We start from the raw sequence: 13,888 nt of genomic DNA, 5'->3' as shown, positions 1-13,888 counted from the left end.
AAGGGAGGAATGGGATGGGGAGAGTGCAGTAGAGTAAACACCTGGATAGCACAGGTCAGATGTCAACGAAAGATGGCCAGAGTCCAGAAGCCAGCTAGATAATGTGGGCCATGTGACTTAAACCATGAGCCCTAGGGCAGAGAGGTAAACACAATGAATTACTGGATACTTTACAGAGAAGTTGTATGATTCTTGTAGAGTAAGCTATGGATTTTTTTTAAAACTAAGTTTCAACTTTATTTGGTAACTAGTTTCTGTAGATGTATAATAATGGGGTAACGTGGAATAAGTGTATTCATGTGATAGTAGTACCTACCTCAATGGGTTTTAATGAAGATCAAATAGGATAATGTATAGAAAAAAAAACTTTAAAGCCTTGTAAAAGTGTGTTGTTGTTGTTTTTTAAATCAACATCTCTGTGTTCTTCTTATCATGTTTGATAGCATTCAGGCAGCTAAGCTCTATATCTAGAATCAGGAAGACCTGAATTCAAATCCAGTCTCAGACTCTTATTAGCTCTATAACCCTAGGCAAACCATTTCACTTCTGTCTGCCTAAGTTTTCTCATCTGTAAAATGGTAATAATAATAGTAACTATTTCCCAGGATTTTTATGAGGATCAAATGAGATAATATTTGTAATGTACCTTAAAGTGCTATAAATGGCACTTATTCCTACTTATTATTAGGTAGAAATGGTCTTAAGCCAGGTCTTTATCCTGCTTTATCTTTGTACCTAATATTGGGAGAATCATTGCACAAGTGAATTATACACACACACAAATATAATATGTTATATTTATATAATATATGCATATAATAATATACTATATATATTAATATGTATTTATATATAAATATAAATGAATGGAATGCAGTCTGATCTTTTGTAGACTTAATGAAAACATCTTTGGGACAATTTTAGTAGTAGTCAGGATAATAAGGTTAATATATTCTTCTTGTTCCCACGTAGTTTTTTTCTCCCTTCTCCTTCTTCTTCTGTTATTTATTATGTCATTCTTCTCATCTTTTTATGAAGGCATGTTAAAAAATCATCTTGACACAAACCACTATTCTACTATTCTTTTCTATTTAGCATTCTATGGAGTATTGCATAGGTAGGTAAGTAAAATAATTGCTTTTTATAGTTAAGTCAAAGCATTTAGATGCAAAATCCTCCTGTGTAGGCTCATTGAGCACATTCTAGGAACAGCTGTGGTAGCAGATAGGCCAAGAATGAAGTGATCCTACTCATCCTGTGCCCACAGGATTCTGATGTCTTCTTCTAGATCTCTATATTTTGAATGTTTTTGATTTAAAACTTTTTTTATGGATCATTATGTCTGGGCAATTGTAGGCTACAGTTTATTCTGTGATAATGGTCTGGTTCCAGTACAGTTTATTCATTGGGTTCTCCAGGATATTTTAAGTTCTATATTTGTAGAATGGGGATTTGTCATCTGTCTATTCGTGAAAACTTGTGATGTGTGAATTTAGCCACCAGTTCATTTCACGTTTGATATTCTGTAGATGCTAACTTTTTGCCTCCTGCAGTGATGTGTTAGACATTTTCTACTATGTCCTTGGATGATCTACATTCCTCACTAAATCCAGGCTTTTTAAGGTTAACCCTACTCTAACTTTTGGTAGTCATGACCTACCTGCTCTTGTATTTCTCCATCACCATCTTCATCAGCGTCATCATCTCCACCACCAACATAATCATGAACATCATCTTCATCATCTCTTTGACCCCTTCAACTTATTGTCGAAACTCCAAAGTTTGCTTGTAGATTCAGAACTGGAGGGAATTTAAAGTTCATTTGGTCTAATTTTCCCTTTTGTAGATGAGAAAACTGAAGGTCAGAGAAGGTACTATCTTATGGGTAGCTAGTTGGTGTAGAGTGAATGAAGTGTTGAACCTGGAATCATAAAGACCTGAATTTAAATCCAGCCTCAGATGTTTATTAGTTGTGTGACTCTGGGCAAGTAACTAAATCTCCATCTATCTCAGTTTCCTCAACTATAAAATGAAGATAGCAATAGCACCTACCTGCCAGGGTTATTGTAAGGACCAAATAAGATAATATTTGCAAAGTGCTTAGTAGAGCGCCTGACACAGAGTATTTTTCTTCTTTTTCTTTATATAGTAATTGACTTGGCTAAGGTCACATAGAGAGCGAGGTCACAGAATTTAGTTCAGGATTCAAACCCAAGTCCTCTGACTCTGAATCTGGTGCTCTTTCCATCATGCAAATTGTATATAACTTGGAAATTATAACCCTTGCTACCATAATACTGAATTTTAAGAATTTCTAGCCATATAATAGTCATGAGATTTGGGAATGTAACTCCTTTTTTGTTATGCAAGCTCATTAAATCTAACTTATCCTTTGGGGTTCACTCTGCTACAAGGAAGGAGTTATCTCTTTTGGGGAATTCCACACATTCTTCAGAGAACAAAGGTTTTCCAGAACCTGGGCTTCATTTACTGGTCAATAGGAAAACCTTATTACCAGTATTAATGTATTATCTGGAGCTGATAAGACGATCCTGCTTCAGGATTGCAGGTTTGGGCATTTGTTTAATTAATAGTAAAAGGCCCTGGCCCATATGACCTCAATAAAATGGCATTTGTTAGTAGCCAGAGAGCTCTGAGGATATTGCCAACTGCAGCACATCAGAGTTGTGTTAGATGCAGGAACGATCATCAAAAGGCACTTTCCTCAGGGTTCTTTGGAGCTCATAGAGGTCTCCACTAGCCTCCTTTACAGAAATATAAATGGTAGCAACACCAAGAGTTTAGCTGAGAAAAGGATAGGGACTGGATTTATGATTTCATTGATTGGTATGAGGAAGCTGATTAAGAAATCATTCTGCCTTTGTGTTCTCAGTTGTTTTGAAACTTATTGCATTAGACAGTTGCCTAGGGCACTGAGAAGTAAGTGACTTGCCCAGGGTCACACTGCCACTATGTATCAGAGACAGTCTTCATTGCTTTGAGATCTTTGTAATAAATCATAAGTTGCATCAATAGAGAGCCTTAAGGTTTGAAACATATTTTATATATGTTATCTCGTTTAACCCTCATAACAACTCTGGAAGACAAGTATTTTTATACCCATTAGGTGAGGAAACTAAGGCTGAGAGCCTTTATTTAATTTAATGATTTGTCCAGGGGTTGTGTATTAGAGATGAGAACTGAACTCAAAGGCCCACTATCTATCCACTAGTTGCTGCTACCTTTAATGTGTGGCCCTAGAGAAATATTTCCAGAGAGGAAGAGGGAGTCAGAAATGAAAATAGAAGTCAAGTACTCGTGATTTAGAATTGGTAAATAAACCTGAAACCTCATTCTGTTTTGTGCTACAGAGGCAGCTAGGTGGTGTAGTGGGTAGAGTTCTGGACCTGGAGTCAGGAACATCTGAGTTCAAATCTAGCTTCAGACTCTTTCTAGCGGTATGATCTTGGGTAAGATTTAATTGTAGACTGTCTCATTTTTCTCAGCTGTAAAATGAGGATCATAACAGCACTTACCTCTCAAAGCTTTGAAGACTCACAGGGTAATATTTGTACAATACCCAGAACATAATAAATGCTTCTTCCCTTTCTTGATTGTCTCCCTAGAGCTGAAGCACCAGATGTTGCTTATGATTTGACAGTGACTGACAGTAAAAATCAGACGACCACTGTCAACTTTGTGTATGATACATTGTCAAACCTATATGGTTGGATGGCACTGCTTTTGGATCAAGAGACCTACTTGCTGAGATTTGAGGCTCCTTGGATCAACATCAATCTTCAGGTAACCCTGGGCAATTATTGATGAATCACTGCAATCTCTCTAGGAACCTGAATCTCCCCTCCTAATCATTCTTAGAACTCTTTTCTTAGAACTCATCTCACCTTGAGATGTGGCTATCTTTTAGATGGAAAAAAAAATTAGAATCACTTCAAATCTCATCTCATTGCATTTCTTACACTTGAAGAATGTTTAATTATTCTAATATACCAGGAAGCAGTTCCACCATAAAAATTTGTCTGAGGAAGCTGCTTTATGATTTACCAGATTAGTAATCCGAATTATTCCCATAAGAAAATATTTGCAGCCAGATAAATACCATAGGGGTGTATTTCTGTGTTGATACACTGCCATCTTGTGGCAAGCTATTGAAATGTGAATAAATGTCCTGGGATTTCCAGTACTAAGTAGGGGACTTTGTGAGGATTTTTTAAGTTGTGTCTCTATAGGAGGTTCATTGTCTGGCTCTTTCTCTGCCCTCTCGATCCTTCTCTTTCATTCTTAGTATTCTCTCTTAGAGAACAAAAAGGGCGCTTGCTACTAGAGCCCCCTGGGGACACATTTCTCTCCATCTTTTCCTGAATTTGAGGGCTTGATTTCCCTTCATGAGTCTTTCCATATCTCCTTAGTATCATTTCTGAGACACGTTACTATGATTGCCTGAGTCTTTTAAGAGTAATAATTGGTTGCAGAAGCTTTGGTTTATCAGTCTGCACCCTGGATCCTAGTCCCAGCTATTCAGTTGACTGCGTGACCTTAGCAAATCTCTGTCTCAGCCTCAATCAACTCAGATGTAATTTAAGGGCATTGAACTCTGATGTCCATTTCACTTCTAGATCTATGATCTCTAGTTGTGAATGCTGCTGATATGATATGATATGGCTTACCCTTCTTCACAGCATCTAGTCATTCTCCATAGAAAGAAATCAACACTGAGAAGGGCTCAGTGACTTGTCCCAGTCACAACGGTGACTTTATAGAGCTGGGATTTGAAGCTTGATTCACTAGTTCCAAAGCCCACATTCTGGAAGTACCACACTTCCTCTTGATGAGGCATTATTTCCAAATGACTGAAAACCAAGATGTTGTATTAGTGACCAGTATGACCTGTCTGTTTTCCATAGTATTCAGCAACATTTGATAATTTTACTTCTGGAAATTACCTGCTTGTGGTACACAAAGACTTGCAACCATATGCTGACATCCTGGTGATGTGTGGGACTAGAACTGGCCAGTCCCTTCTATCTCCTCCATCTGTCACTCATGATAAGGCCTGTGATTGGTTCTTCAACAGCCAGTTGGGAGAGCTCACATATCTGGGTAAGTACATGATCAATAATGCCCCATGGATGTATACTATTGGTTTCTACTATTTGAGTGTCATTTGACTTTCTTTGCATAGGGGTATGTATTTGCTTTTCTTAATTTGAGGACATGAACATTTGTAAAATAATAAACAATGAGGAGAAAATATACTTGGCAGTAGAGGTTTCAAACATGTAATCAATAGCCCAAGGCAAATTAAAATGGAATTGGTAAATATTTAACAAAATAATTAAAATATGGTAGAACAAAGATAATGTTAATATATCATTTAAAAAATAATCTTTTATCTATTTATTTTTAGTTTTCAACATGTATTTCCACAAGATTTTGAGTTATACATTTTCTCCCCATCTTTACCCTACACCCTCCCCAAGATAGCAAGCCTACTGAATACCCCTTCCCCCAATCTGTTCTCTCATATCCTCCCCCATACTCCCCTACTTTCTAGCAGAGCAAGATGGATTTCTATACCCCAGTGCCTGTATATCTTATTTCCCAATTGCACATAAAAAAACCAAGCAAACTTTTTTTTAACATTTGTTTTTAAAACTTTGATTTCCAGATTCTTTCCCTTCTTCCCTCCTCACCCACACCCACTGAGAAAACAAACTATTCAATATGGGTTGTACACACGTAGTTATGCAAAACATTTCCATAGTACTTATATTGTGAAAGACTAACTATATTTCCCTCCATCCTATCCCACCACCCACTTATTCTATTTTCTACTTTGACCCTGTCCCTTTTCAAAAGTGTTTGCTTCTAATACCCTCTCCCCCAATCTGCCCTCTCTTCTATCATCCTCCCTCTTATCCCCTTGCCCCCACTTTCCTGTAGGGTAAGATACCCAATTGAGTGTATATATTATTCCCTCCTTAAGCCAAGTTCAATGAGAGTAAGTTTGACTCATTCCTTTTCACCTTTCTGCTCTTGCCCTCCATTATAACAGTTTTCTCTTGCCTCTTTTATATGATATACCCTATTCTATCTCTCCCTTTCTCCTCCCAGTATATTCCTCTCTCACCTCTTAATTTTATTTTTAGATATCATCCCTTCCTCTTCAACTGATCCTGTGCCCTCTGTCTATGTCTACATGTACACAGATATACACACACTCACATATATATATTTATACATACTTACACCCTCCTATACATACATATATGTATGTATACATATATAGAAATATATATAGAAAATATAGATATACACATATATATTCCCTTCAACTATCTGCATATGAGTTACAATTATCATTTTTCCATGTAGGAATATAAATAGTTCAACTTTAATAAGTTCCTTATGATTTCTTTTTCTTGTTTACCTTCTCATACTTCTCTTGCTTCTTGTATTTGAAAGTCAAATTTTCTGTTCAGCTCTGGTTTTTTCATCAAGGATAATTGAAAGTCCTCTATTTCATTGAATTCCCATACTTTCCCCTGAAGCATTATACTCAGTTTTGCTGGGTAGATGATTCTTGATTTTAATCCTAGTTCCTTTGACCTCCAGAATATCATATTCCAAGGCCTGTGATCCCTTAATGTAGAAGCTGCTAGGTCTTGTGTTATCCTGATTGTGTTTCCACAACACTCAAATTATTTCTTCCTGAGAGCCTGTAATAGTTTCTCCTTAACCTGGGGACTCTGGAATTTGGCTATGATATTCCTAGGAGTTTTCTTTTTGGGTTCTTTTGCAAGAGGCAAGTACTGAATTGTTTCAATTTCTATTTTGACCTCTGGTTCTAGAATATCAGGGCAATTTTCCCTAAGAATTTCTTGAAGGGTAACTTCTAGGTTCTTTTTTTGATCATGGCTTTCAAGTAGTCCAATAATTTTCTTTGCTTTTTTGGTGGGGGAGGGCAATTGGGGTTAAGTGACTTGCCCAAAGTCTCACTGCTAGTAAGTGTGTCAAGTGTCTGAGGCCGGATCTGAACTCAGGTTCTCCTTACTTCAGTGCCAGTGCTCTATTCACTGCACCACCTAGCTGCCCCTAGTCCAATAATTTTTAAATGTTCTCTCCTAGATCTATTTTCCAGGTCAGTGGTTTTTCCTGTGAGATATTTCACATTGACTTCTATTTTTTTTTATTTGGTTGGATCTGTTTTATAGTATCTTGATTTCTCATAAAGTCATTAGCTTCCACTTGCCCCAATCTAATTTTGAAGGAATTATTCTCTTCAGTGAGATTTTGAAATCCCTTTTCCATCTGGGCAATTTGTATTTTAAGGCATTCTTCTCCTCATTGACTTTTTGGTCCTCTTTTGTCATTTGAGTTATTCTATTTTTCAGGTATTATTTTCTTCAGTACTTTTGGGGTCTCCTTTGGCAGGCTATTGACTCACTTTTCATGATTTTCTTGCATCATTCTCATTTCACTTTCCAATTTTTCCTCCACTTCTCTTACTTGATTTTCAAAATCCTTCTTGAGCTCCTCCATGGCCTGTGACCAATTCATATTTTTCTTGGAAGCTTCTGATGCAGGAGTTCTCACTCTGTTGTCTCTTCTTCTAGTTCCATGTTTTGGTCCTTTTTGTCCCCAAAAGGATTCTATGGTCTGATTGCTCTTCCTCTGCCTGCTCATCTTGCCAGCCAGTTACTTGACTTTTAAGCTCTTTGTCATGGTAGAACTCTGCTTCCAGAGTGGAGAGACCTGTTTGCTTTTTGCTGGGGCTTTTACAGATGTTGTTAGAGGTCTGAGGAGGGCACCCTCTCTATAGCCACCACAAGCTCTAGCACACTGGCCACATACTCCAGGACCACCACCCAAGATTGCAATACAGATACAAGCAGGTTAAAGCAAGAGCAATTGCCCTCTGCATGGTTGCTTGGTCCCCCTACTAACCGCAGTCCAGGAGATCTGGAGGCAGCTATAAGGCAGCAGCTGCCATTGCCACGCCTCCGCCACCTCACTAGTCTGTCACCCAGTTCCAACAGAGTTCCTAACTGCCCTTTTACTTTCTCTTTGGCTTTTATAGGTTGAGAATTCTGGAAACCACCATAGCTGCCAGGGAAGTCTGCTCTGGCAGGTCTGGGCAGCTGGTCAGGGTCACCCCAGGTCTGGCTTTGTGCAATTCATGTGGGACTGCTCAACCCCCAGCCTCGGTGTGATAGACCCTTCCTGTCAGTCTGCCAGGCTGCTTTCCATGGGAGATTTGTTTCTCTCTGTCACTTTGTGGCTTCTGTATCTCTAAAATTTGTTTAGAGTCATATTTTATAGGTATTGGAGGAGGTTGGTTCAGGAGCTTAAGCAAGTTCCTGCTTTTACTCTGCCATCTTGGCTCTGCAGCACCCCCCCACACACACATATCATTTTCTAAGTCAATATGAAATACACAGAAATTCTTATATATGGTTTAGTGGCCCCATTTCTATTTGAGATTGATGCCATTGCTTTAGAGAACTCTGATATTAATGATGCTAATTGCTTTAAGTGAAAAAAAAAAAAGATTTATTTTCCCAAAGTGAAAGGGCACACCAGAAATTTTTGCATAGATTCAGACATTGTCAGACTGGTAGAAAACCTTGAAGCTGAAGAATTGAGAATTCTTTAAAAAGAATTTATCATATCTGAAGGGTATCCAGTGCAGGTGTGTGTGGAGAAAGTAGCATTCCAAAGAGAGGTTGATAAATTGGGCTGGGAAGAGGGAGTTGGACAGTAAATCAATCAACGGCATTTATTAAGTACCTCTTAATTACCAGATACTCTTGGCATTGAGTATATAAGATAAAAACAAAATTGTCTCTGCTATCTAGAAACTCACATGCTTTTGGGGGGGGGAGAATAAGTACAGACAAATACAAATCTATTCAGAGAGGGGTGGTCACTTTAAGTTTCTTGTTTAAAAAAAGTTGAAATCAAGGAAAAGGCTCAGAATAAACAGGGAAGTCACTGGGCAAAAGGAATAAATTGCAAGATGGGTGGATATACAGTTCAGGACTTGGTGTGTGTGTGTGCAGGGAAGGAATTTTTCATCCTTCATTTTTTGAAGAGAACTAGTGAAATCATGGAGTGATATCTTGACTGGTGAGTGAATTGGATTTAAGTGAGGCAGAGTTCCACAAAGTCATCAGTCTCAAGAGAGCTTCCAGAGTTATCAAAGTCCAGTGGCAGGACAAAATTCAAGATGACAGGAAGGAAATCGGGTCTGGAAGCTTGCTCTTCTTAAATTTGCATAAGGATACTTAAAGACCTAGCATGGTCAATGCCCCTCTTCCATCTTCTGTGTAGCTTTGCCTGTAGTAGGCACTTAATAAATTTATTGTATTAGGTTGACTTGAATCGAGGAGGCAGGAGGATTTGAAGCTCTTGGTGTCTATTCCTGGAGCAAATGTGTTTATTTCTATGTGTTTCATTATGATCTGGAGGATTCGTAGTACGTTAAGGTTTGTATAAAGCAGCCACATAGCATTTCTAAAATTGTTGGGAAAATGTGTAAAGCCTTTCCCATGATGGTACTCTAGTGATGATAGAGAATGACAATATAGTTGATACCCAGAAACAGACCCAAAGAGGTGAAAATTCCATTTCTCCACATGTTATTTTTTGAGTTTTAATTTAAACTTAAAGAGGCAGCATTAGTTAGTGATTAAAAGCTGGTTTCAGTTAGGAGGACATGAGCTCAGGTTCCACTTCTAACACATCAATCAATCTTCCGTGAACATTCATTAAGTGCTCAATACTTGCCCAACATGCTAAGCACAGAAGATTTTTTTTTTAATGGTAAAAGTCATCCTTGCTCTCAGGGAGCTCACATTCTAATAGGGGAGAGAAAATGTAAATAAATTAGCTATGGGAAGGTACCAGCAGCTTGGGGGAGAGAGAAAGGCCTCTTTTAGAAGGTGACATTTGACCTGGGTTTTAGTTAGTGAAGGATCATATGACCTTGAGAAAGCCATTTAATATCTCAGTGCTCCCAAGGAATTCTTTGAGAAGATTCTCATCTGTATTTGGTAGAAGGTATTTCTTTATTGAGAAGCTCCACATACAAATGAACTTACAAGTATGTTAAAACAATTCAATTCAATAAAAATGTATTAAGCTCCTACTATGTTCCAGCCACTGTGCTCAACACTGGGGTCACAAAAAGAGACAAAAGATAGTCTCTGACCTCAAGGAACTTATAATCTAATAACAACAACAAAGAGGAAACCCAATCCAGTCAGTGTCTAATTTCTTCGAAATTCTAGGACTTTTTGGTTAGCATAGTACTAACTAGTCAAAATATACAGAATTCCTTCCATTTAGCAAAGGAGCCACAGGCAAGACCTCATAGTCTAACTGTGCCATCTCTGTGAAGATTCATGCCCATGTTTTATAGAAGGTTGAGATTGAAATTGGCTGACTCTGAAAGGCTTCCAGAATTCCCTTCACATTACTTTATGAGGTCCTAAAAATAAAATTTTGGCCAGTTAAGTATCTTTGGAAAGTCATTTATCTAACTAAATTTGCTTTGACCTCACTCTCATTTCCTACATTAAGCCTTATTCCTTATTGCTATCTTCTCATCCCTCTTTTGCTTGCTCTCTTGGCAAGTTAAAGAAACAAGTATGGGATGGAAGGTAGCAGAGATGCTTAGAGTTCACACACAAACATAGATTCCTAGGGAAATTAAACCAAAGTGGAGTAGAAAGGAGAACCAGTTAATACATAATCTTATGTGGTTTTCATTAGGCCTGCCCTTAATTTCCTCCCTTCCCACCTTTGTTTAGATGTAAAACTTGCATATGTTTGCATTAATGATTGACATAATTTAATTTAAATGATTAACATCATTTAAATGGGCAGAGGTACCCATTTAAAATACTTTTTCATTAACTTTGGTAGTTGCATTCCTTGTATCATAAATTTAGATCTTGGAAAGCCCATGGAGATCACCTAGTTCAATTAGTCTAGTTTACAAACAAGGAAACTGAAGTCCAGAGCTGGTAAATGACATGAAATATTACCCAGTAATAGTGAAGAGGACTGGGATTTGAATACAGGTCCACTGATTCACAATTCTGCATTTTTTTCCCACTCCTGGAAGACCAGTTTTAGGATGGTGGGTTGCATCATTGTTTTGTCTGATCTGTAGGCTTTGTTTTCATTTTATTCTTATGAGGTAGGTATTGAAGAATATCACCATTTTTCAGTTCCGTCTGTTGAACTGCTAACTACTTGTCTAATGTCACTCTGAATGGGGTATTGGGCGAGGTTAGAAGAACCCAGGTGTTCCAACTTCTAAGCCACTACTTATCTCCACTAGAGTGTGCTGCCTACTAGATAATTGCTGGATTCAACCACTTTGCTGAGGTTGGAAGGGGATTGGTTGGGGAGAGAGCTGCCCTTACCCCATACATCACAAGAGGCAGAGTTTTAGCAAGCTCAATGCCTCAGTCAAGCTTTTTGCTGGCTTCCTCCTCCTCTGGGACAGCTTTCGTCTTCCCTCTAGTTGAAGACAGGTTTTTCCTTTGTGATTTGCTTTTATCCCTTGAGGAAAAGCCCTTTTAATTTCTCCCTCCCCCTCAGTTTCTTCATCTGTAAAATGGGGTTAAAGATTTTTACCACAGTATATGGTGCTTCATGATACTTTAAACCAACTATGGCTAACTTACCTTTTTGCAAATTTGTTGTTCAGTGAGGCTGCTTTAATTGAACTCATTACAAATCCCTTTTTTATGTGCCCAGAGGATCAGGAATATCATGAGATTCAAACCAAGCCTACACCCAGCAAGCATTTCTGAAAGGATATCATTGTATTTTTTTAGAACTTACAACTAAGACCAACAGAGGGGCATGTGACTGAGTATCTATGACATGATTTTCTCAACTGGAGACTGCTATCCTCTCGGTGATTAGTCTCAACAGAATAATATGGCTAATTTAGCAAATACAGAATTCTTTGAAGGCTGGAGGCTTGATTCAGATTGTCCTAAATCCACTGAGAATTCCAAGGAAGCAAGGATTCAGGATCATAGACCTAGAATGAAAAGAGACTCCAGAGGCCATCTAATTCAATCTTCTAGGTTATAGGTGAATAAATGAATGAAAAAAAAATGTAGTAAGTCCTTACTATATGCCGAACTTTGTAAATTTAAGCATGAAGGATACAAACACACACACACACACATACACAACCCAAACAGAGCAGCAATAGCCCCTGTCCTCAAAGAGCTTACTTTCAGATGAGGAAATTGAGGAGGAGAGAAGTTAAGTGAATTGACCAAGGTCATACAGGTAAGAAGTAGCAGAAGAAGAACTTGTTAGAGTAGACCCAAAATTAAGCTGCCTGGCTATAAGTATGCCCACTATGATGCCCTTTAGTAGAACCTAGGAATAATTTTGTTTCATAGTTTTATAGCTCTAGAGCTGAAAGTGATGTTAAGAGGTCATCTTGTCCAAATCTCCCATTTTATGAATGAGGAAACTGAGGCCAGAGAAGTAGACTATCCCATGTTTGTTTGATCAATAGTTTTGAAATGTTACTTTTATATCATGCTCAGAAGCAAGTATGATCTAGGGACAATGATTCTTTTATGTTTGCAAAAGTCTGGACTAAAACCAAGAAAGGCTATTTTTCCTTTTATGGCCCAGTGTTTTGGCTCTACTTTGTCCCAGTGAATGTCCCTGTCACAGAGTTCTCTGTTTCCAGTTGTCACTTTTCCTCCTGTCTTTCATAAGGATATTTCTTCAGTTTGTGGGGAAGTTATTTTTTAAAAAAAATTTTAGTTACATTAATGCTCTGAAATAATTAGTCAGCTAATTAATCTGGTTTACAAGCTTTGTAGGATTCTTCAGCTGTCAGTCAGACCTAGGCCTGAGGCCTACATTTAGTCTCAGCTCCCTTACCCATGTGACTCTGGTTGCTATGACTACCAGCTACATCTGCTGACACCCCACTCTCTATTTATTGCTTAATTAAGAATTTCACGCTCAGTCCTTATCTGCCTCTAAGAACAAGCACACACTGTTAAGAAATTCCAAATTTAGTCTCATGGACAAGGCGAGTCTTTCTTGTAGGCCTAGCTGTATGGAGCCGTTCTAACTACCCTCTTGGCATCTAAGCCGCCACCCTTCAATCAAAAATCATTAAATGGGGCAGAGATAATGAGCATGCAGCATATCAAAAGAAGGATGTTTGCTTGGTCCAAAGGAGGAAAAGCTGTCCAGCCCCATGCACAGCCGCCACTTCAAAGGGAGATGAGTTCTCCCATCAGTAGGGCCCAATAAAGCTCTGTTGTTCTGGGTTTGACTTATGCAAAAGGTCTGGTATGTCAGAGTCCCATCTCCCAGACGCAGACTCCCCTCAGTTCCCTGCTCCATATCCCCCCCCCTCCACCTCTTGCCTTCCACACGTTCGTGTGTCAGCAGTTAGGCAGCTGGGTCCCCCAAAGCATCAGTCGGAGCGTATAATCACTGACTCTTCATTGACAATGGCCACTTGTAGGGGGGTGGCCAGGAGGAGGTCTTCCTTACAATAGGAACACAATTATTGCAGCTGCTAGGGAGGGCCATGATTCTTCCTGTAGAAAAGTAATAGGTCCTGCCCAAAACAGGGGGAGAAGATTGGGGCGAGGCAGTGGGGGTGGAGAAAACAATCTTGAGTTTATTATTCATATTCTGACTCTTGGAGACCCATTGCTAGGCCAGTGGGGTTCCGGCAGCTGCTCGTACATAGCCCCTTTCTAATAATTGTACATTCTGTCAGGGGTCAACTTACTTTTGACCTCATCCTTTTGTACTAGTAAAAGACTCTTTAGGGCAAACTGTTGGGTTGTGGCAG

General features: G+C 38.7%; 1 protein-coding gene across 1 annotated transcript in view; it reads left to right on the top strand.

Moving 5' to 3' along the window:
* PKHD1 (PKHD1 ciliary IPT domain containing fibrocystin/polyductin) overlaps window positions 1-13,888 on the top strand; it is a 669,991-nt gene that overhangs the window by 377,037 nt on the left and 279,066 nt on the right. Inside the window, exons 49-50 of the mRNA XM_069070581.1 lie at window positions 3,627-3,804; window positions 4,926-5,121. Coding sequence (XP_068926682.1) covers window positions 3,627-3,804; window positions 4,926-5,121 — 374 coding nt within the window. The remainder of the gene's footprint in view (window positions 1-3,626; window positions 3,805-4,925; window positions 5,122-13,888) is intronic.

Source organism: Petaurus breviceps, unplaced genomic scaffold (genome assembly GCF_028583685.1).
Source record: "Petaurus breviceps papuanus isolate PSGF00001 unplaced genomic scaffold, PetGlider_PUasm1.0 90822, whole genome shotgun sequence".
NCBI lineage: Eukaryota > Metazoa > Chordata > Mammalia > Diprotodontia > Petauridae > Petaurus > Petaurus breviceps.
This window is presented reverse-complemented; position numbering and strand designations above follow the sequence as displayed.